General features: G+C 36.9%; 2 protein-coding genes across 2 annotated transcripts in view; both read left to right on the top strand.

Moving 5' to 3' along the window:
- Positions 1-699: 699 nt before the first annotated feature.
- phkg1a (phosphorylase kinase, gamma 1a (muscle)) lies at positions 700-13552 on the top strand. The gene is made up of 10 exons (XM_084125897.1): positions 700-1015; positions 2116-2212; positions 2934-3112; positions 3225-3279; positions 3476-3541; positions 6775-6938; positions 11209-11299; positions 11439-11592; positions 11701-11826; positions 13009-13552. The coding sequence occupies exons 2-10, from the start codon at positions 2130-2132 to the stop codon at positions 13273-13275; spliced, it is 1185 nt and encodes a 394-aa protein (XP_083982023.1). The 5' UTR covers positions 700-1015; positions 2116-2129; the 3' UTR covers positions 13276-13552.
- Positions 13553-14042: 490 nt separating this feature from the next.
- Positions 14043-24828, top strand: part of urb1 (URB1 ribosome biogenesis homolog) — a 45013-nt gene continuing 34227 nt past the window's right edge. Inside the window, exons 1-10 of the mRNA XM_084126791.1 lie at positions 14043-14293; positions 14824-14963; positions 16204-16355; positions 16543-16672; positions 18115-18211; positions 18290-18375; positions 18451-18576; positions 22985-23106; positions 23756-23951; positions 24112-24249. Coding sequence (XP_083982917.1) covers positions 14158-14293; positions 14824-14963; positions 16204-16355; positions 16543-16672; positions 18115-18211; positions 18290-18375; positions 18451-18576; positions 22985-23106; positions 23756-23951; positions 24112-24249 — 1323 coding nt within the window. The 5' untranslated portion in view covers positions 14043-14157. The remainder of the gene's footprint in view (positions 14294-14823; positions 14964-16203; positions 16356-16542; positions 16673-18114; positions 18212-18289; positions 18376-18450; positions 18577-22984; positions 23107-23755; positions 23952-24111; positions 24250-24828) is intronic.

The following is a 24828-nucleotide window of genomic DNA, read 5'->3' as shown; positions in this document are numbered from 1 at the left end:
TATGAAAATTTTGTTTTAGTATTATTTAAGCATGAATATTTACCAATATTTATTCCAAATTCATATCTGTTTGTCGATGGATCTTTCACAATAGTGAAGCAACTGCTGAGATTACTTGACATACAAAACACAACAATGGTGACGCTCACCAAATAATGAAAAACATTTATACAACATAAACCAACAATACAACATAAACCAACAACACAAACTGCTAAAAACGAAGCAAAAATAAGTTTAGCAGCACAGATAAAACCAACAAGAATCAAGAAACTCCACAGCATAATCTATTCATGCCGCACTACATGCTTCATAGTACATATTGTAGAAATACAGTATGATGTTGTTTGTTTACAGTAAAAAATCCAATACTGTAAATAGAAAAAAAACAAACACTTTTTTAGTGTCATTAGATACAAAAAAAATTCTACTGTGAAATTACCGTGAAAGTAATGCAAATATTAACCCGGAATATACTGTAATTTCACACTAAAATGTTTAACTGCACAATATTCATTAAAATGTATAGCATGACCACATGCTTAATTTAAATATTGTTATGTTAATAATTATGTAATTATGTAAAAGTAACTATGTTATATTAGTAATTTATGAATTTAGTAAATGCTAATATATAAGCATAAATTACTAATATATATATATATATATATATATATATATATATCATAAAAAAGAATCAGTTGTAGATGGATTATTTTTTTTCTGAGGCATTGGATTGTAACATTCTAATTAATGGATACAGAAATGTAGGTGTGAGCTGGCTTTCTTGTTGATATGGAGTGTATAACCGTAAGTGGTAATACGATATGGGACTGTCCTGTCTTTAATACGGCTTTTTATTTTTGGATCTTGACATTCACGGTTGCCCTTTCGGCGCAGTGGCAGCAGAGCCGTCATATCTCTACCGGTATATTCGTTCAGGAAGACTGGAACATGGACTGCACGAGCTGAAGGAGAGGAAGACTGTTAAACAGAGGGAATAATACTCGAACAGGTTTGCTGAGTGTCGTGAATTCGTGCTTGTAATGTAATCCTCTGATCAGATTTCCGCCATGTCGTCCATGATGCTGCAGCCTCAGATTGATGATGCTGCGACTGTAAACATCGCTGCTTTATGTATTTTGCCAATCAGCTCATAATAAATCAATAGGTTGAATGTCAAAACTCTGCGAACAATAACAGTGACACGGAAAATAAAGCAGCAGACATATAAAACATGCGGTTTCTGAGCCGTACTAAAAGTAGCCGGATGACCACTGTGCACTTATATGTCCCATGGTATTTACATGGCATATGGCACATGTCCGAATTGCCATTGTGTAGAAAAACAAGGTTACACTTTATTTGGTGTCACTTTATTTTACAGTGTCCTTGTTATATGTTACATGTAGTTAATGACTATAAATAATGCATGAGTAATTAACCCTAAACCAAACCCTAATCCTATAGTAAATACATGTAGTTATTATTAATTATTATTACTCAGTATGTACTCGTATAATTACACTGTAACACTGACACCTTAGATCAGGTTCGGTTGCATGTGATTATGCATATTTATAGTTATTACTACAGTAACTACATGTAACATGTGTAACAAGGACACTGTAACATAAAGTATTACAAAAAATAACAAAATGGTATTAGGCCTACGCCTACTACTGAAAACAAATCACACAATTGCCGAACAGAAAAGTACCACATAATAGGTTGTTTTTGTGCCATGGTATTACCATGTAAATACAATAGTAGGCTACAGGAATATGGTAATCCTTCACGCTTGTATATTTCAAAGTACCTCTGTATTACCATCTGATCACTATACCACTTGCATATTTTTTATGTAAGGACTATTGTTTCATTAGTATTATTTGCCGAACAGTTTATTATTATTATTAAAAAAAAATTTTGTTTGTATTAATTAAATTAAATTTGTATTATTTAGTTTTTGTGTTGTTGTTGTTGTTATTTTTTTACTACATGTTATGGCAATTTTATTTGGTTATTTTTTTAATCAACTTCTAAACATTTATCTTGACTTTAACAAATGTTAACATACTGAGCTCGGTTTGTAATAACCCAGTTTTCTTACAGGTGAGGTTATAATAATGACCAAAGACGATGAAATTCCTGACTGGGCTGGAGCACAGGACTTCTATGAGAAGTACGATCCTAAGGAGATCCTTGGAAGGTACTGTCATATTGTACACATATTTTAGTGAAGATGAAAAAATATCCCGGTCATATTCACCCCAATTTACATAATAAACCATTATTATTTTCACTTTGTGCGAATGAGAATGAGATTTGTTGACTTTTTTATATTAATGTCAAAATGTTTAACATTGATTTTGGGATTTTTTGAAAGGTGTTTCACATGAAAATAATCTCAGTCATTTTGAATAATTTAATGAACAGCAAATGAAACTAGGGCATGAAATTTGTAGTGCACCATTTTGTGCATTTTTCAAAAAACATAAGAAATATTAAGCTATATATTATACTAAAAGAGAAAAATAATACTGTCTCATTGTCTGGTATGTTTGACAATTGAGAAATTTGTATTCAGTATCATTAGGATTTATATAACATTAAGGTACTATTTAATGATTTAAAAATATATTTTTAATTATAAAAAAAAAACATTTTTTTGTGCTCTGCATTTGAATCTGAAGAGGGACGTATTTAGATTTATAAAGGCCTTTTACTTGCTAACAAAGTATAAACTATCAGTCAGATGACAGAAGGCATGAAGTAGATTGTGTACAACTGGATTTTTAGCCAAGATTGTGTACAATTGATTTTTCATGGCTCTTCATTGGACTATGCAATGTGTTATATAATGTACGCTGTAGTATTTTCTTCAGAAGTCTATACTGCGAATAGTATTTCTCATGGTGTTTGTGTTGCAGAGGGGTGAGCAGTGTGGTTCGACGCTGCATCCATAAGCAAACCACTCAGGAATATGCCGTCAAAGTCATAGACATCACGCCATCTGATAAGATGAGCCCTGAGGAGATGGAGGAGATCAGAAATGCCACGACAAAAGAGATTGACATCCTCAAGAAAGTGTGCGGGCAAGAAAACATCAGTAAGTATCCAGGAGGTCAGAATAGTAGCAGCTTTGAAGCAGGAAGATGAAGTATATTTATATTTGTAAAGAGTCTCGTATGATTTGAACACATTGTTTCTTGCTTCTCCAGTTCAGTTGAAGGACTACTTTGAAACTAAAGCTTTCTTCTTCTTGGTGTTTGACTTGTAAGTATGTATTTCATACTTATACATACATATATATATATATATATATATACAGTATGTTGTGCACTCTATATGTACAATAAACACACAAAAGTACAAATGTTTCTCATAATTTTTTAATTAATAAAATTGCTTTAACATTTTATTATGATACTATTTGAAAAGTAGTTAAATGCAATAAATATTGTTGTCACAGGATGAAGAAAGGAGAGCTTTTTGATTATCTAACGGAGAAGGTTACGCTCAGTGAAAAAGAGACAAGGTTAGTATAATTTATAATAAATCACATGAAACCAGTCAACGTGCAGTTGATATTTCATCACAAAATCAAAGTAAAAAGAAAGAACTGAAGGCATATTTATGATCGTTACGATTGTTTTGCATTGTGACATTATTTTCATGACAATTTTGTCTCATTTACTCCTCAAATCTCATTACCTTCATGTAAAAATATCTTATTCTCAATACTGAAAAAATATATATATAATGTTTTTGTACATAATGAAAGTATTCATTGTACTTCCTTTAATTTATGCTGGGAATATATAAAGAAATATTTCGAGTTCAATACAAGTTACTGTAAACTCAATCAACAGCATTTGTTTACCACAAAAAACCCCATCCATACCCATCCATACAAGCGGGCAAATCTCGACATTGAACTCCAAAATCGTTCTCCTTCAGCACAAAGATCTTCTCCTCGCTGGACTCCGAGACAAGACAGAAGAAGCCTTCTCGCCGTGGAAATTCAGTGTCTTCACTGCGGCTATCCGGCAATTATTATTACAAAAGAGCAAATTTCTGTGCAAATTTTCAGCAACGTTGTTGCAATTGTCGCATCACGAATGTGTTTCTGCCTATCTGGGGAAATCCCACGCAGAAGCAGCTCTAGCTCTAGCTGCTCTCACTGCCACAGCATGAGTCTCACCTCTCTCTACTCGTGGATTGCTTTCTTTTCAGAAAGCTCCTGTTCTCTTCCTCCCAGGAACCTAGGAGAAACAGCAGAGCCAGAAGAGTGAGCATTCGGGTGTAAGTGAGCTGACTCCAGCACAGGTTCCATGTGCCTTACTTTCTCCACAGAGAGAGATTTCCCTCACATGCAGACCAGCGTCCCTTTTCTGGCGTAAGCGGCCTGGTCTCGTTTGGGGGATCTGAGGAGGATTCCCCTGATGACAGCATGTCACTAGCGGCTTCCGACACAGAGGATTGGTCGGGCTCAGTGGATGACTCCGCCCCCTGCTGTCTGGAGATCAGGGCCGTGGCCAGCTCAGTGGTGTTGGAACGCCACTTATGGCTGAACTTAACGGAGATTAAGGATGCAGACAAAGCTGCTTTCCTCAACTCCCCAGTCTCCCCCGACGGTCTCTTCGACCCAGCGGTGGATGGATTCACAGAGCGCTTCACCGCAGCCCAGAAGTCGTTGCAGTCAGTGCGCCACCTCGAGTCACCAGAAATGCGTCTGAGCCTCTCCAGCTCTCCCTCAACACCAAATGCGACCCCCTCCTTAAGCGCCAGGGTCCCCGCCCTAAGATAACGCTGGGTCCTGAGCCACAGAAGCCGTCCTGATCCATCAGGAAGGAAGAGGAGAGGGCTACGGCAGGACCACCCTCCAAAAAACCTAGAGTTTGCCTCCCAAACCCCTGTTCAGTTCCGGGCGTTGGAGGTGATGTGTTCGTTGCAAGCACTGGGCCCGTTCATTTGAATGTTCACGCACCCATGCAACTGACTGCTGTTATAGCGAACATAATAAAAAACAAACACATTAAAAAAAGAGCACTTTTCCTCTTCCCAATACCACAGGCGTCAGTCTCCTGTCTCAGCGCAGCGGCCTGTCACCCGAAACGATTTAGCCTGGGCCAAGGCTTGGGAAGCCATCGAGCTGAACACAATCAAACAAGGTTTCTTGCTTCAATTCGCTCACAAACCCCCCTGCTTCAGGGGCGTGGTCTGCTCGTCAGCGCGAAGCAACGTGGGGCCCGTTCTCCGTTCCGAAGTGATGAATTTACTGGCGAAAGGGAGCTGTAGAAACAGTTCTGCCAGCTCACAGCGAGTCAGCCTTTTACAGCCGCCCCTTTCGCTGAAGAAAGCCCTTCTGCTAGCCCTAGCATCGGTCAAGCGAGTGGGTGACTTGCAAGCGCTCTCAGTGAGCCCGTCTTGCTTTGAGTTTGGACCTAATGACTGTAGAGTCGGTCCTCAAACCAAGACATGGTTACCGTTTCGGAAGACGAGCAAGAGTCACACTTACTCTGCCCAGTTTGGGCTGTAAGGGTATATATCGAGCGCTCTGCCCAGTTCAGACAGACAGAGCAGCTTTTCGAATGCTTCGGAGGCTGCACCAAAGGGTATCTGGTCATAAAGCATAGATTGTCCCAGTGGATAGTGGACGCTATTGCGGTAGCACAACGTGCCCCAACAGAGTGAGGGCCCACTCCACCAGAGGCGTGGCCTTCTCCTGGGCGTGGTCCAGTGGAATATCCATTGGTGACATCTGTGTGGCTGCCACCATCTCCAGGTTTTACAACTTGGACGTCCCTGCTCTGCATGCACGGGTCCTGTCTGTTTAGCTGTGCCTCGACCTCTACATGGGCCGAACCTGCACAAAACGTCTCCCTCAGGGCTCCGACCTCGTTGTCTGAGTCCCTTAGAGCGATTGTAGCACGGCGCTATTTGATTGTGTTCCCATAGTGTCTCTACGATGCAATACGAGTGAATCGTTTCGATAGGGAACTTACTCGGTTACTAGCGTAACCTCTGTTCCCTGAGATAACGGGAACGAGTATTGTGTAGCTGGCCGTGCTACCATGTTGCACGACTCAGTGCTCGCCACTTCCAGTCGAAAGATTCTGGAGTTCTGTGGCGAGATTTGCCCACTTAAATAGATGGGTAGCCCCGCCCATTTTGTCGGGCTGCAGCGCCAAAGGTTTTTGCAGTTTCACTGTGTGATTCAATCAGGCTTCAGTATTTCTTAGAAAAAAGGAGTTTCCCATAACGTCTCTATGACGCAATACTCGTTCCCGTTATCTCAGGGATCCGAGGTTATGTTAGTAACCGGGTACGTTCTACCACCGGATTATTAGGACACACAAACATTCAGTGCGGATCTATGTATTTATTCAATGATGCAAAGACTCTCGATCAGGACTAATGATATATTGTACAAGATGTAAGGACGAAACTATCACATTAAACGTGTTCTATGTCGATAAATATACAATTGGTATCTGGACATCGTAATGTTATTTTTTGTGCATTTATTATTGTACATTTCTGATATAGCCTTGTATTAGCAACTCATTTTTTACTTATTTTTTATCTAATTAGATTCACCTTTGAGAATAATTATGTTAATGAGAATGTAACATCTTTTTTTGTCTTGATTTGAGGGTGAAATGTGACCTGGACACGTTTTCAGATTCACCCCAATGTATTTACAATGGCTCAATGTACAACCGTACATATTGCGTATGTTTGCAGCGCTCTGTTTTCATTTTGCAGGAAGATCATGCGCGCCCTGTTGGTGGTGGTTCAGTTCCTTCACTCTCAGAACATTGTGCACAGAGATCTAAAGCCAGAGAACATCCTTCTGGATGACAATATGAACATCAAACTCACTGATTTTGGCTTTGCTGTGCAGATTGCTCCAGGACAAAAACTCAATGGTAAATTCAATTCAATTTCATTCACATTTATTTGTATAGCGCTTTTCACAATGCATATTGTCTACATTACAATTTAGAGTGATCTGTTATCAGAAGTGACTGTGTCCAAGTAATGTTTTTCAGAAATGTACATCTAAAAATCACAATGTTAGCTAACATCATGTATTCATTTTTAGGCATTGAGGAAATGAGCTCATTGAAGTCATTATTACAAGTTGTGAACATAATGATTACAATATATAGAAATGTTAGCATTGGTGCATGTTGATTCAGAGATTGCTTCATCTGAAGTTCTCGCAGGAGTTGGTCTGAAGTCTTCATAAGAGGCTAGATCCAAACTAGAGCCGACGCGCTCTCTAGGTACTTAGAGGCTGGACATCCCGAGATAAAACAGAAAAGCAAATGTAATGTAATTAGCGTAGATGCTGTTCATAACATTTCAAGCAAAGATAATCATGTGCATTTGATCTGATATAACTTGAGTACAAGGTTCTGTCATTATGTGAATGCTTGGCTAAAGAGATGTGTCTTTAATCTAGATTTAAACTGGGAGAGTGTCTCTGAGACCTGAACATCATCAGGAAGGCTATTCCAGAACTAGATAGTACAGGGGTGTAATGATACATTGATATGGATTGATGCATCCATTAAATGACTAACGATATTATGTATTGATGCTACACATAAAAGCAATCATTTTAGCACTCTCATGTTAGCCACATCTGCACACAATGTCTCATAAGAGACCACAAGAAGACTTGTTTGTCTGTTATGAAGATATTTTTTTTCTATATATTTAAAAAAAAAAGGAATTTATTTTTAGTTGTTGATGTCCATTTGGGATACAGGATTTGCAATTGTCAGAGAGTTCAATTAAATTTTTATACTTTAGTTGGATTTGTGAGTAAATAAAATAAAATGTAACTGGTTTTGTTGCATACATAATATCATAATATCGATATTTGATCACAGGCTCCTAAATCTAATTAAATAGTAATCCTATCAGGGCATGCTTTGAGGTATCTGCAAATCACGATACAATCCATAATATCAGATGAAACGTCCAATTTACACAACTACTAGCTAGCTGCCCGTTTGTCTAAAGAGAGAGAGAGAGAGAGATGCCCCTGCATTTTCTGATCAGTAGTTGTCAGGTTTATGCAGCTCTTGGATTCGGGTTTCATACTATCCTTATATGAGAGATTAACATGATGTTACTGGAACTGGAGGAGCTGTTTGCTATTTGGTGTGGCCTCCGACCTTTATCCAGGAACAGAGTAAACGCTCTACTCTAAGAATGACCCATCAATTACATAAATGTGTGTTCCAGACATGGCTAACTGATGAGTGAAGTTTTAACACACTTTACTATGAGATTGTAAAAGGATGAATTTCATCATGCTGTATTCTCATTACTGTAATGAAAAAAGAAAAGAAAAAAAAGATCCATTGATTACAGAAATTCTTATTGATATATATATTTTAATATATAATATACATTTTAAAATATATTTTATGTAATATATTTATAATATTCTAATATAATAGAATAGAATCATATAATAAAATATAAAAAAATCTATAAAGTAATCTTATATTTATCATATGACATTTTATTAAATTATAAGGTTTAATAATATAAGATTTATTATTTGAAAGAATTTTGAAAGATTCACCTATTTTATAGCCGAACAAATTAATCGTCCAGCGCTCAGTTGAATGGGCCGTAACTATCAGCTCTGCAGCGGATATTAATATCCAAACTATAGTGAAAACAGTATTTATTAGTACGGTAACAAGATCAGCAGTTTGAAGGGATAGACATCCAAAAATTATAATTATCCCATAATTTACTCACCCTCAAGCCAACCTAGGTGTATATGACTTTATTTTTTGTAGCCAAACAGAATCGGAGTTATAATAAAAAATATCCTGGCTCTTCCAAGCTTTATAATGGGAGTGAATATTAACTGAGATTTTGAAGCTCAAAAAAGTGCATCCATCCATCATAAAAATAATTCATACGGCTCCAGGAGATTAATAAAGGCCTTCTGAAGTGAAGCGATGCGTTTTTGTAAGAAAAATATCCATATTTATAACTTTATAAACTAGAATCACTCAACTCAGGATTTTCCTTGTGAGACTCAAGATGTGCCATCTCCGAACCCATTTGTTAAAGTCCCCCTGTAGTCAATAATTTTATCCCTTAAAATTCAACTTTGATCACCAAAATGACAAATTTAAGTTTTTTTCCTTGAAAAAAAAAAATCCTCATGCCTTAAAATAGCTTGAATGTAACTCTACACCCTTGCCTCATTTAGTATACGTGGTTCTATGAATATGCAAATGAGCCCTGCCTCCACTCACTCACTCACTCACACCAGCTCAGAGATCCACTCGCTGACGATCACACGTTGATCTGATTGGTTACAAGGTAGTTTGTGACGTCAGAAACACCAGCGATTTCAAAGCGTGTTTTTGAGACTGTCTTTGGTTCACTGCAGTTTTAAGGAGAAAATACTCAGCAATGATGTTGACTGATGAATTTACACATGGTTTGTCTTAAAGCATATTAAAAACACCACATAGACATATAAACAACATTAAAAGCTGGATTTTCACCACAAGGGTACTTTAAAGTTGCCTAAAGTTGCCCTTAAGTGTTTGTTCTCCAGTTGGGATAATCTCTTAATAGCTTTCTTTGTCTTATTTGTGGAAGAGTCAGTTTCCAGAGTCCAGACTGAATGGCATCCCAAATGACAGATCACTTATTTGATTGTCCTGAATTGTTGACTCTTGACTCTTCTTGGTCAGTTTGAGTGAGTCATCTCTGTCTGATTCACTCTCAGTTCCTACAGAGAATAAAATAAAACTTCTTAATCTATTATTTATTTTAGGGTGAAATAAGAACCTGACATGATATTAAAACAAAAACTGGTCGTATGTACCATATGCTATACATAATGCATGTTATGATGCACAAATACATAATGGGCCCTATCTTGCACCCAGCGCAATTGACTTTGTACACCGACACATGTATCATTCCTATTGTGCACCCGCGCACAGCAGACTTTTCCCTCCACAGAAGCACGTCGGTTAACTAAGAAATACACTTGCGCTCCCGGGGGCGGTTCAGCACAAAGAGGAGGCGTGTTCTGGCGCAAATGTTCCCTCATGCTATTTTATAGGTTTAGAAAACAATTCCGCCACTAACCGAAAAAAACTAGTTTAAAGTCAGTGGCGCGTTGCGCATGTTATTCATATGCTATTTTAAGGGCGCATGCTTGGCCATAATCAATGTAGCGTGTGCTCAACGCGCATACACTTTAATTCTCTCATCTACACAGAAGCAGCAGTTTTCATTTTTGCAAATCGTACATTATTACGATAGATAGATAGATAGATAGATAGATAGATAGATAGATAGACAGTTTATTATAAAAGCATACATCTAGCTTACACATTTACCCAAATTATCATACGCCTGTTTAACCAAAGATAATTTGGGTGTGTTTCTCCATCCCCAACGTCACTTCTCTGTGTTTTACGGCCCTGACGAGAACGTCGGTCTCCTTGGCTGTGAACCGCTCCTGGCGCGCGTCTGGCAAATCCGCCGTTATAATAGGAAGCCGCTATAGAACAAGCGCACCTGCTCTTAAAGGGAATGTGAGATGTCGCTCTGATTGGTTTATTTCACGTTACGCCCAAACCACACCTATGAATAATGAAGCTACTTCAGACCAACCCATTTTAGATTTGCGTCGGGTGCAAGAGTCATTTATCCCGCCGGTATAATAGCAACAGCGCCGAGACCCGCCCACAAAGTTACTTGCGTTTCGCGCTTGATACTTGCGTTTCAGATCATTAAAATAGGGCCCAATATGTTGTGCATTGTCACGATGTGGTTTTGTGTCCTGTCATGTTTAGTGGTTCCCTGTCTGTCTATTAGTCATCCCAGGTGTTTCCCATTAACCACGCCCCCTTGTTATCCTGTCTAGCTCGTTTACCCCTGTATTTAAGCCCTGTGTTTCAGCCCTGTCTATGTGAGTTCTTGTTTGACTGTTTTTGTGTCTACAGTTACGCTGTCGTTCGGTTGTTCTGTTCCTGAGTCCTGTGTTCTTGTCCTAGTTTGTTCAAGTTTAGAATCTAATTAATAAAGTGTGCTGAAACTGGATCTTGCTTCATTTGTGCCTCAACCAACACACACCTGAACGTAACATGCATGCAGTATTAGATAACAGGCTAATATGTTTCATATGTGTCATAGAGGTGTGTGGAACGCCAGGCTATCTGGCACCAGAGATTATCGAGTGCTCTATGGATCCTCACCACCAAGGTTACGGGACCGCCGTTGATCTGTGAGTAGCGGACAGGCTTTTAACAGCATTTATACAAGAGCTTGATCAATATAAGACAAATTCAGGAAAACAATTTACATTAAACGTTTAAGTTGGACTGATTCGAGAAAAATCACACCGTTGTTTGTGTCTTTTCCAGCTGGAGCGCAGGGGTGATCATGTACACCCTTCTCGCAGGTTCCCCTCCGTTCTGGCACAGAAAGCAGATGCTAATGCTGCGGATGATCCTAGCGGGAAGCTACCAGTTCACCTCTCCGGAGTGGGACGACCGATCAGACACTGTCAAAGACCTGGTGCGTCAGACCTGGGAATAATTAAAGATTGAATGAAGATTAATACAAGCCCACAGCAGATCTACTAACCTGAACTCTGTGGTGTTCACTGGGGGTTTCAACTTTCAGATCTCCAGGCTGTTGGTGGTGAATCCCGAGACACGTTACACCGCCACGGATGCCTTAAACCACCCTTTCTTCCAGCAGTACGTGGTCGCAGAGGTGCGACATTTCAGCCCGTACAGGAAGTTCAAGGTGGGCTCTATAATTGAAAAAAATGAGTAATTATTGATTTATTTAGCTGTTGTTCTTGCATAGTTGTAGGAAAACACTTCACATCATTATTAGAACATTAGTAAAACAAAAAATTATAATAATGAATGATGGATTAAAAAATAATAAATTATATATAAATAAATATAATATCAGGGTTGAAAGTTAACAGGGATTGGGGCAAAAAAGCCCCTGTATTAAAGGAATAGTTCACTTAAAGACACTGTACCTAATATTTTTTTCTTCTATTTGGGCAAAATGGTTTAAACCCCAAATAATATATTTTAAAAGCAATCATCTGTGAAAAAAAAAACAGGCTTTATGATGCCATCTATTAGGGATGTAACGATCCCCTCATGTCACGATTCGATACATATCACGATACTGAACTCACGATACGATATTATTGCGATACTCCAAGACATATGATAAAAGGTTAACAAAAAATGTACTGTTTATTAAACTGATAAATTTGATATTACATTGTGTGTATAAATGAATATTCTTGGACTTGGTGCTGGAAACCCAACACACAGGACAATAGAGACACCAGAATAAAAATATTCATGATTCTGAAACTGAAAATACAGTTATTTTAGAAGAATATGTTTCTCTGTCACTGACTAGATACATTTAAAATAATGTAGGCCACTTTTTTACACAGATATTCCCCTATTGCATTATTATACATTATATTCAACATTATATATAATATTTTAATGTAGTGCTGACACTAAAACTCTGAAAACTTTTATCTTGAATTTTTTTTATTTTGGGTGAACTATTCACGATACATGTTGCATTTTTGTATTGCGATATTGTGACACGATATATTGTTACACCCCTACCATCTACTGTTTATTATAGAGGATTGTAATAGATGAGAAGCTCGTTCCAGGGACGGAAAGTCTTGGCCAATAACATGCTCAGGAAAAGGAGGTTGTGCATCTTCAACTCAGGGACAAAAATGATAAAATGAGCGAGTACATCATGAATCCATTTTCCAAACCGTGTTTTTGTCTTATCCTGAATCACTACGGTCCACCTATAATGAATACACAGAAAAACGTATTTTCTGTGTACAGAAAAAGTTCGCCCCTTAAAAAGGCAAACAATACCCATGGAAATCCATGTAGGTTCATTTCAATCACTTGTGTTTTTCAGGTAATCTGCATGACAGTTCTGGCAACGATGCGCATTTACTGCAATTATCGACGTGCCAAGCCAGTGACCAAAGAAGTGATCAAGAGTGACCCCTATGCAGTGAAACCTATCCGCAAGCTCATCGATGCCTGTGCGTTCAAGATTTATGGACACTGGGTGAAGAAGGGCCAGACACAGAACAGAGCTGCCCTGTTTGAGAATACTCCAAAAGCTATCTTGCTTTCTCTAGCAGCCGAGACAGATGATTCAGCTCTCAGAATGATGTAGTAAATGTAAGCGCTCCACAGGAAAATATGTTCAAGAAATGTGTATGACATGTTACTTATAAACATGCGCTTTCATTTCATTCATTTTGCCTTGAAGAGTTGCATAATTGGAAGCAACTGCAGCATTTAAATGTTGTTATTGAAAGCCTTAGTGAAGCTGAAATATTTATGTGCGTTCAACCTGGATAGCTGAAGTTCTCACGCTTATCCAGATCATGTTTATTTATTCTGTATGATAAATTATTTGAAATATTAAAACAAACAAAATATTTGAAACTAAATGTGGATACAAACTCATTTTATGGCATTGTATTTAATGTGGGGAGAGAAGAGGTGCTACAGTACATCCAAATACCTTTGAACTACTAGACCTTAATGTTGTCAAAAAGCCTGTTTCTCCATTGACGGCCATTCAAATATTAAATAGGCTATGAAATATTAAATGAATAAAATAATGCCTTTAAAAAGAAGATATTTTTACATGATGTTGTTGGTAACCACAGAGTTGACGGCACCCATTGACTTCCATAGTATTTTTTCCTACTATCGTCAGGGGTCCATCAACTGTTTGAGTACCAACATTCTTCAAAATATCTTCTTTTGAGTTCAACAGACGAAAGAAACTCATACAAGTTTGAAACAACTTGAGGGTGAGTAAATGATGAAAAAAAATTTTTTTTCGTGTGAACTATCCCTTTAACTTATGAATATTAATTAGGTTTCTTGACGCTCTGATGACGCTCTAGCGAGAACATGATGAACGTCAGCACGTCAAACTTAATATTCATTAGATAAGCGTTTCCACGTGTTTTGTCCTTCTACCTCTTTTAGTTTTACACTTCCGCCGTCCCATGTGTATATTTTCGTTTACTGGGATATAACAATGGCTGCTAAACGTCAAAATGGGAATCCTCCTGAGTCCGTTACAACACCAAAGAAAACCAAAACACAGGAAAGCGAGTTTAACGGCGCTGTCTTTAAATCCATGCTGAAGGATTCCTCGTCTAAAGCGATAAAGGGTGAGTGTTTGTCAGATGAAAACATCAAAAATCATGTTAGCTCGATTCGTGTACATTGTTGATCAATAATTGTCTCGAAACGGTAAATATCACGTTACAGTATTCATCTCCACAGACTTTTATTTTGTTTTCATATTTTATTGTGCATGCGTAGAACTGGTAACGTTAGTAATTGAAGTCAAAAATGCAGAATTATACGAAATTATTACTTAACAATGTATTAATTAGTTATCCATTTATTAATGCATAAAGTATTGCATTCATTGAAACCAATAAAACAAGCAACAGTTTGTAAATGAATGTGTACTCTTTTGATTATTTGCAATAGTTTTGCAATGTAAGAATAAATACCCTGTACATACCCTTGTGTGTGTGTGTGTGTTTGTGTGTATAGGTAGATAAGATTAGATGTGCATATGTTCATCTGTGTCTATATATACATATACATAGACTATATTATTTGTATGACAGTGTCTAAGAAAAGAAATGTAATCATGGCATATTAACATGTACTTCTGTAATACCTGTAGGTTTGGAAACCTTCATAAAAATGGCGAAGAAACTTCCCTGCGCAGAACTCTATGATGTAGTCGAGGGATACATAAAAATCTCAGTTGAATGTTCAGAGATTTTCGGATTACTGGAGGAAGAAAATATTTCAGAGTCAGAAGTAAGTCATGCATTAGAATTTAGATTTGTTTATCTATTTGTTTGTTTACTTATTTATTATTATGGGGTAACACTTTATTTTGATGGTCCACTTTAGACATTCTACTAACTATTATTAATAACTTTGCAACTACATGTCAACTAACTCTCATTAGAGTATTAGTAGACTGTAGTAGAGACTGTTAGGGTTAGTAGAATAAGTTGACATGTAGTTGCAAAGTTATCTCTAAAAAATGTCTAAAGTTTACCATTGAAATAACATGTTACCATTATTATTTACCAGGTTATTGGCAGGTACTGTTTATTGCTGTGCTCATATTGTAACACTGAATAATGCCTTTTTAATTGATATTATATGAAACAACATGCAATAAGAAATATTTCGAACAGTAGTATGCAACACTGTGGTCATAATGACCTTACTATTTTAAACATAATTCAGTAGGTGGTATAATCTCAGAAATAAACAGACTTTTATTTAATTTAGTAAAAGTGTCTTCATCTCATAGGAAATGGAAGGTCAAGTCACATTGTATTGTAGGATAGTAAGGATACAGTATTAAAATGTTATATACATTTCGGCATTTATAGTAGTTAATCTAGGTATCCCATACATATGGAATATTTGCATATGCACACTATTCATGCTGCAGCCCCTATGAATTTGTTATGCATGTTGTATGCAGATTTATGAAAGCATGTTTCCATCACGGAATCAAAAAATTAAAAAGTGTGACTTTTTATTTCACAATGTATTTATTTCCCCCTCAAATTTGCAAGTTTACTTATGAAAATTCAGAGAAAAAAGTCAGAATCGCAAGTTATAAAAACTCAGAAATGTGAGAAATAAAGTCAGACTTGAAGTTGCGAGATAAAGTCACAATTACCTTTTTTAATTGCAAACTCGCAATTGCGAGTTATAAACCTGCAATTAAAAAAAGATAGTTGCAACTTTATATCTCACAATTGTAACTTTTTTTTCTCGCGATTCTGAGTTTATATTTATCAACTTCGAGAAAAAAAAGGCAGAACTGTGAGTTGATATCTCAGAACTTTGACTTTTTTTCTCTCTCAGGAATTCAAGATATAAACTCAAAAAAGTCAGATTTGTGTGATAAAAAGCTGCAAATGGCTTTTTCAAGCTTCCATACAGACTAGCCAACATTAGATCTTCTCGCTCCACAAAGAAAGCATTAATGATTTGCATCACAATGACGAATTGCATGTAATGTGTTTGGCAGCTGACGCTGATATTTCAGAGTCTGGAGATGATTTTGCTGCGGACGGCCAGTGATCTGTCTCAGCTGAGCATGGTGGGATCCAACATCGTCAGGAAGACTGTCTCCACTCACTTCAAACTTCTGCTCTCCTCTCTACATTCTGACAATCACAGGTATTTCTTACGCAAATTATCATTATTACAAATGAACGATGCATTTATTTCATGATCATCTTTGTAGGACGTTATCTTTATTGGTTTTCAGGTACTGATATGCAGTACATGTTACAACAGGCTAAATGAACCACCTTTTTGCGAATGCACTCAATGTTGTTTGCGTACCTGTTTTCTTTTCCGACAGGTTTGTCCGTCAGTGTCTGTGTTTGCTGTCCGCTCTGGTGTCTCAGGGTGCGGAGGCTGCGAGGGAGATCTTCAGTCTAATGCAGTTCAGCAAAGGTCTCACTAACCTCGCTCAGAGAAGAGACAAAACGGTAAGTGCTTCACAAACTGCAAACATTACATTTTCGTTCATTCATTTAGCAGACGCTTTTATCTAAAGCGTCTTACAAATGCACTTTCAGGACCAAAATAAGACCCTCTTTACCTGATACTCACACTTAAGTCAATTCATTAACCTTTAAAGACATATAAACATACATTGCAATACATATACATATGCATATACATTAAATACACACATATATTCAATTAAAACATTGACAGGCTGTGATAAAAAACACTCCCTATTAGATTTTTTAATGTCAAAATGTATTTATATAGCATTTGTTCATAATACACATGGTTTTAAAGCGGCTTTACTGAAAGTCATGATATTAATATTTATAACAAGTTAATATTCATGCTTTATAATCATATTTAGCAGATTAGAGCTGGGTTTACATATATTTTACATTTTGCAGTGATACAAGCAATCAAGCAGTTGAGATTTGCTATATATTATATATTGCTTTACGTAAAAGTGCTGTATGCATGTGGATAATGTTGGACATATTTATATATTCTAATTTATATAAAGAGCTAGGCAATAATATAGTTGCATGTGGCTACAAAAATACAAAATCAGGCAGTTGAGATTTGCAATATATGTCACTTTACATATAGTATACTGTGTTTATGTGAGTAAAGCTTTATATATAGAGCTTTGCGATAATACAGTTTCATTTTTGTGATGACATAAACAATCATACAGATGAGATTTGCTATAATATATTTAGGGATGCACCGATATGAAAATTTTGCCCGATAACCAATAATTCTTTATATTTGAAAGCCGATAACCGATATATTGGCCGATAAACCTTAATCCAAATTTTTATATAATTTTCGAGAGCCTGATTACAAAATCAAGTCTCACCATTAAAAGCCATGTCCCAAACACACAATTATAATGTTCTCTTTATAATTTTATGTAGCCTATATACACTGGACTATATTTTCCTGTTTTGAAGTGATTCCAATCATATTTCAAGCAATTAAAGCCATCATAATGAACAGTGCGCATCTGAAGTGTCTCAGCTGAAGGAAATAATACATTATTTATTGGCTTTAATATATCGGCCAAATTTTCTTATCGGTCCGATAACGATGATATTAAAATTAATATATATCGTCCGATACCAATATGGTGGCCGATATATTGTGCATCCCTATATATTACTATATTATAGTATGTTGCTGTGCATGAGTATACTGTATGTATGCAAGTAAATATAATGTACAATCAATCCAACTTTTAATATCTCCCGCCGATAATATAGTTTTCATTTTTTGATGATATTCCAATCAAGCAGTTGCTGAATAGTACAGTACATACCACTTAACATGAGTGTGCTGTTGGTAAGGTTGGATATACTTATAGTAGTTGTGTAATTTGCTTTTTCATGCAGTGGTAATACTTGTGTTGTTTTTCCAGGGAAAGCCAGATGTTAGAATGGCTTACATTCAGTTTGTCCTTTCATTCCTGATGTCTGGAGACAATACAACTATTGGCCAGATACTGGACACTAAAGGTATCAGTGACTGAATTGTGTGCGTTATTAATTTTGCTTTAGAGTTGTCTTAAAATAACAAATTCTGCTTCTCTTTAGATTTCTTGTCTGAAATCTTGACCAATGGACTTACAGAGGATAGAATATCCATTGTAAACCTGATTCTGTCCACCCTGCAAACCAGAGTAAGAGCCTCCCTCATGAATGCCATTTACCAATGCGAGATGCTGTGTATAACTGTGTACTATATTTGTCCATAGGTTGTGCAGAATAAGACCATCACGAAAACACAGAAAGTGCGCTTCTTCAGTGCTTCTGTACTGAGGCAGATAGCCTCCCTCTATAAGTGGAACGGGATTGTGGATGTCAGCATGGATGAGAAAGAGGTACACACTTGGAGATTTGGACACACTTGCACTCACTAGCCGCGTTTCCATTACCCTTCAAATTGCGCAAATTGAAATTGCGAATTGAAAATACGCACAATGGAAACACGTCAATTTCGCAAAAACTCCCGTTTATCGCAAAAAAGTTTTTACGCTCTCATGAGGTGGTTTTTCAGGCAATTCGAAAAAGGAATATTTCGCAAAACTGCAATGGAAACAGTTTTTGCGCATTTACAGTCACCTGACTTAGAAGACGCGGTGTGTTTGAGGTCCATGTATAGCTACACAAATAAGAATAATTTTATATTATTTTATTATAACATTTAATAGGCTATATTTAGAAGACGCTTTTATGCAAAAAAGGAAGCTGAGTGTGGAGCGCGCACTGCATGACACGGAGGCGCGAGCGCGAACACTTGCATTTTCCTATCAACAGTGGAAACAACTTAAAATACTCTATCATTTCTGGTCATACAGAAAATAATAATACATTATTCTCAACTACTTTTATTTGTGTAAACTCACCATAACAAGAAAACGTTGTGCTTTTGTAAAATAAAAGAAAACAATCAGACGCACTTTCATGATCTCCGTAAACTGGAGCGCGAGAACTGAAACAAAATGTAGGCTAAAGCTTGAAATGTCCACTTTAAAACGAACAAATTCGAATCGAAGGCTAATACCTTCTGATTATGTAATCCGTCTGCTTAACAGCGGAGATGGAGATGTGATTTTAGCCAAAACAATAGTTTATTAATAATATTAATGGCTCTTCTCATTCAACACAGCGGGAAAAACATCAATTCCAGGTTCTAATTTGGCCTTAGAAAACCAGTAAAATCGACATGTTTTCCATATTAATTTGTGAATATTTTAAATGTTTAATAAAGGGGCTAAAAGTCATAAACTGAAAAAAAATCTGAAAATTCGTCGATATTTACTTTTTTGCGCAGCAGTTGGTCTAGCCAGTTCAAATTAAAATTTTGTCAGTATGTTTATGTCTCTGTAGATACAGTCTGCAACACGTCATATACTTGGGGCGTGAAATCAAATCCTGCTTAAAATACCAATCCATTCATTTCTAGGTTTACAATTATCCAATAGATTTGACTGTATTAGAAAGTTAAATATGACTCATTTAAATTACTGTGTAATATTTTATAGGGATGCAAGGATACCATTTTTTCAGAATCGATCCAATCCGATACCAAAAATTCTGAGTATCGACCGATACCGATCCGATACCAGCACATTTTTTTTTTTTGATCAAGTAGAATTTCTATAACTCTGTGTTGAACTGATAATCACTCTTTTGTGTGTTGAACACAATCTACTTAATACAGACAACTTCATTATAAAGAAAAACAACAAATCAAAAAAATATATGATCATAATCTATGAAAAAAATGCTGTTATAAACTAGAATAGTGGATAATTCAGCAGTAAAATTTAGTCTAGAAAAATCACAAGTGCACAATAATTGTATAAAATCTGAACATTTAGTGAAAAAAAACATTTAATGGGGAACAAATAAGAGACAATAGGTGTAGCACTAAATCTGGTAAACCGTTACACATTGCTCTTTGTATCGTTGTAAAATACATTCATGAAAAACAAAATAACAAAAATCAAAAAGATCAATTATTTTATATATAGCCTACTATAAAATTAAGAAATTGTTTAAATGTATATGAATATTTTAAATCACAGCTGTTTAACGAGGCAGCAACATATGATAAATAGTACAGAACAAGAAAGGCTATTAATAATCTTTCATTGCACAAAAGTATTATGATATGAAAGACTCCAATACAGTGTGGCACAAAGCGCTTATGCGCATCCCGTGCTCAGAATGATGCGCTTGAAGCAAGTCAGCGTGCAGCGCTTCGAGTCCGCATTAGTTGTGGGAAGTTCGGATCATTTTACTGACTTGGATCTTTGATTTTCGTTCATCAAAATGAACAAATCTTTTTTCGAGTCATTTCGTTAATTTCAGCAGAATGTATTTAAAATGTTACATATTAGCCAAATTCCCCAAACACATCAAATTAGCGGTGTAACGATACCCTCATGTCACAATTCGATACATATCACGATACTGAACTCACAATATGATATTATTGCGATACTCAAGACTCAAGACTAACAAAAAAAGTACTGTTGATTAAAATGCTAAATTTGGTTTTACATTGTGTGTGTAAATGAATCGGCTTGGACTTGCTGGAAACCCAACACGCAGGACAATAGAGACACCAGAATAACAATATTCATGATTCTGAAGCTGAAAATACTGAATTATTTTAGACGAATATGCTTGCGCTCTTTCACTGACTAGATATATTTAAAATAATGTAGGCCACTTTTACTGGTAACAGAAGACATCTGGCATTATCAGGACCCACAAATATTCCCCCATTGCATTATTATACATTATATTCAACATTATATATAGTAGTTTCATGTAGTGCTGACAACATTTAGTGCTGTAGTAATTTTCATTTTGGGTGAATTATACACAATACATATTGTCACTGTCCACGATACATTTTGATGCATTTTTGTATTGCGATATATTGTTACACCTCTACATCAAATGTTTATCGCATTTATAATTAGAAGAAGAAAAAAAATTGCAATGCAAGGAAAAGGCCAAATTATGAGAAACAGAAACAATTAATTAATTTATCTTGGTCTTCAGGCTATGCAGTTTGTTAGTTTACCTCACCTCCCAATCTGAGTCGTTCGTTCATCCCGTGACATCCTCATAAACTGAGCTATGCAGTCTGTAGTACCAGAAACAGAATTGATTAGTTCACGTTTCGAGTCTATCGACTTTGGGTTCAAGTCATTCGTTCATCACGTGACAGCACCATATAGGCTGAGCTATGCAGTCGGTACCGGTTACAGAATTGATTAGTTCATCTTTTGAGTCTTCGGGTTCGAGTCTTTCGTTCATCATGTGACAAAAGAACGAAAGACTCAGAATCTTTCCCGAAGACTCGAGAGATGAACTAACAATTTCTCTTTCCGGTACTGACAGCATAGTCTCCATGCGACTGACAGAAAGAACGAAAGACTCGGACCCGAAGACTCGAGAGTTGAACTAATCATTTCTGTTTCCAATACTAGAACTCATAGGATGTTGCGCATGATCTGTCAACAATGAACAAATCACTCTCTGAGACAACTCGGTAGTCCTGAGTCATATTAAAGATTCATTCAGAATGAACAAATCGTTCATGACCGACCCATCACTAGTCCGCATTGAAAAGTTCAAAGCACAAAGGAAAGTGTATTATACGGTATCTATCTATGCAATAGTTTATTGAGCCTTTTCTTTTAACAGTATAAAAGTCATTTTATTCGAAACCATAGACCTTTTTCGACAGATCAAGTATTATAATAGTAACACTGAATCATCTTGGAGAGAGTTTCATCGTGTTGACTGTCGTAACCGAACTCGACGCGCTGTTTGATGCTGAATGGAGAATGATTGACAGCCGCAGCGGAGGGAAACGTTTACGTGATCTTGAATTTTATGACTTAAATATTCATTTCTACCTCACATTATACTATAGAATGGCTTCAGAACACTTATAATATAGTGCACGGAAACTTTATGGTGCTTTATAATGTTTTTGTGCCTTTTGTGGGGCTTAACAATAACACAGAATAGTATACGCACAATATCGGATTTGGATCGGTCTCCTCTGACCGATACCCGGTCCGGCCAAGAATGGGAGTATCAGAGCCGATACCGATACTGAGTATCGGCACATCCCTAATATTTGATTGCTTAATCTGAACCACACGTCTGTAAAGGTGGTCTCCTAACAGTGGCTCAGGCCGCAGGATTGTTGGAGATTTCCCTCTTTTGCACCTGGCTTTTAAATCGCTAATTCGAAGCAAAAGTAAAATGCGCAGTTGCGCATACATGAACCGCTATGAATGCCCATGCGGCCGCTTCGAATTAGCGCCAATTCGGGGGGCGGCAATTGCTTAAATGGTGGATTCATCATTATCCTTAATGAAAAAAAAAACACAATAACTAGAAAAACACAACTAATCCTTTGCAGGTTCCCTATTAGCATTGGGTTTAAATCCAAAATTTTGCCAAATAATTTGCCGCTTTCACATTGCACTTTGAAACCAAATCTTCCTCCATCGTCTTGTCAGTCAGCTCGCCTCACTTCCGAGATAAATGTAATCGGACTCCTGCTGTTGATCTGTGCTGCGACTCTCGTTCGGCTCAAACTGATGGATAACAAGAAGTCTCATCCTACATTTCCCACTGAATGTTCTGTTTTGCTCAGAAAGGAATTACATTACAAATGTGTAATACATTTCCAATGCCTTTTCATACTGTCTTTAAGTTTTTGTATCCATAATTAACCTCTTTTGTAAACAGAAGGATGAAGAGGCTGGGAAACGTATAGTGAGGGAGCTGGTGCATAACTTCCTGCTGGACATATGCTGCTCTCGCAAACATGGGATCAGTTTTCACGACCCGAGCCTGGGCACCGCTGGAAGGTGAGTCCTGGAGATGCTCATGTTGGCATTCTTGCAGCTGCAATTTATTTCTTAGTTTATTTAACAGGGTCAATGGGTAGTCCACGACTGCCCCAGAATTAGGAAAGGAAACTTTTGGATCATTGCAGAAAATAAGCTCTGTAACTAACAGAAGTTTATGAATCTTACACGTTTTGTTCTTGATAATCTTCACTAATAAGCCTAAATACAATTGGAGTAAAAAGTAAAAAGGTAAATCTACATCACATGACCTCACCATCACTAAGCTTCTGACAAGTCTTTCAGTATTTAAGAACAATTATTATAAAATTCAAGTTATAATAATTTGCAGCAGTGTGATTATAAACACAATGAGGTTTTAAAAAGACTAGTGAGTAGATGAGATTATCTGATTGGCGTGAAGACGTTTAATGTCCTCTATAACCTCTATAGTCCCATTTAGCCACTTGTTAGTAAGTAAAAAGCTTTGCAGAAATCACAAGGATGTATTACCGATGTATTTTATGCCATAGAATTACATGCATAAAACACTGTCCCAGTAAAATATGACAAAACCAGCACAAACGCTTCAAAAAAATCTCTCCAGTGAAAAAGAAACGATAGACTGTGCCCAAAACACTCTTCATCCTCCTTGTCTTTGCATCCCCAGAGCCGGAAACATCGTTCTTCTGCAGTTCCTGGTGGGGCTGAAGCAGGCGACGGAGGACGAGATGGTGGCGGAGCTGGTTGTTAGTGTTCTGAAGGGCAGTCCTGATATACTCACCAGATACTTCAAAGAAACCCAGTTCTCGTTCTCTCCACGAATCGCCAAAGCCTGGCAGGACAACATCACTCTGCTCAAGAAAGTGAGTGAAACTATGTCCTTTGGTTGCTTTATGTCATGTGGTGCAGTGCTTTCATTTCATGTAATAACGGGGAAAATGCACCTCTTGATTATGTTGTACATTCTTTTGCATTAACGGGTCTTAAAAGATGCTACTTGCTCAAGGTTTGATGTTGTTACAGATCTATGAGGCTCAGCCGGAGGTGTCCAAGGCTTTCCAGACCAGTGAAATGATTCCTTTACCTCGTCTGCTTTCAATGGTGTTGGTCACGTCTTTCCCTTCAGTCTGCAATAAAGTCTTCTTCACTCAAGGTCTCAATGTAAGTGGTAGATTTAACCAATCACATCATCAGAAGTTGTGATGTGCAGTATATTTTTTGGCTGTTCCGTTATTAGGCAATTATTAAAGGGATAGTTCACCCAAAAATGAAAATTTCTGCCATTATTTACTCACTCTCATGTTGTTACAAACCCGTAAGACTTTCGTTCATCTTCGGAACACAAATGAAGATCTTTTTTGTGAAATCTGAGAGCTTTCTGTCCCTCCAAAATGACATATTTGTGACCCTGGACCACAAAACCAGTCTTATGGGTAATTTTTTTATTTATTGAGATTTATACATCACCTGAAAGCTGAATAAATAATATTTCCATTGATGTATGGTTTGTTAGGATAGGACAATATTTGGCCGAGATACAACTATTTGAAAATCTGGAATCTGTGGGTGCAGAAAAATCGAAATATTGAGAAAATCTATTGGCGATTGTGCTGCATCCATTCACAAAAATAAATGTTTTATATATTTAAGGTGGGAAATTTACAAAATATCTTCATGGAACATGATCTTTACTTAATATCCTAATGATTTTTGGCATAAAAGAAAAATCTATAATTTTGA

Source organism: Abramis brama (assembly GCF_963993115.1).
Source record: "Abramis brama genome assembly, chromosome: 10".
NCBI classification, from domain to species: Eukaryota; Metazoa; Chordata; class Actinopteri; order Cypriniformes; family Leuciscidae; genus Abramis; species Abramis brama.
Note: the sequence above shows the minus strand (reverse complement) of the source record. Positions and strands in the feature narration are given on the sequence as shown.

Excerpts from the sequence above, each read along its gene's own strand:
- phkg1a (XM_084125897.1), top strand. The coding sequence starts at position 2,130 with ATGACCAAAGACGATGAAATTCCTGACTGGGCTGGAGCACAGGACTTC. Across the intron at positions 3,542-6,774 it reads CTCAGTGAAAAAGAGACAAG|GAAGATCATGCGCGCCCTGT; the intron begins GTTAGTATAATT and ends TTCATTTTGCAG. Across the intron at positions 6,939-11,208 it reads TCCAGGACAAAAACTCAATG|AGGTGTGTGGAACGCCAGGC; the intron begins GTAAATTCAATT and ends TATGTGTCATAG.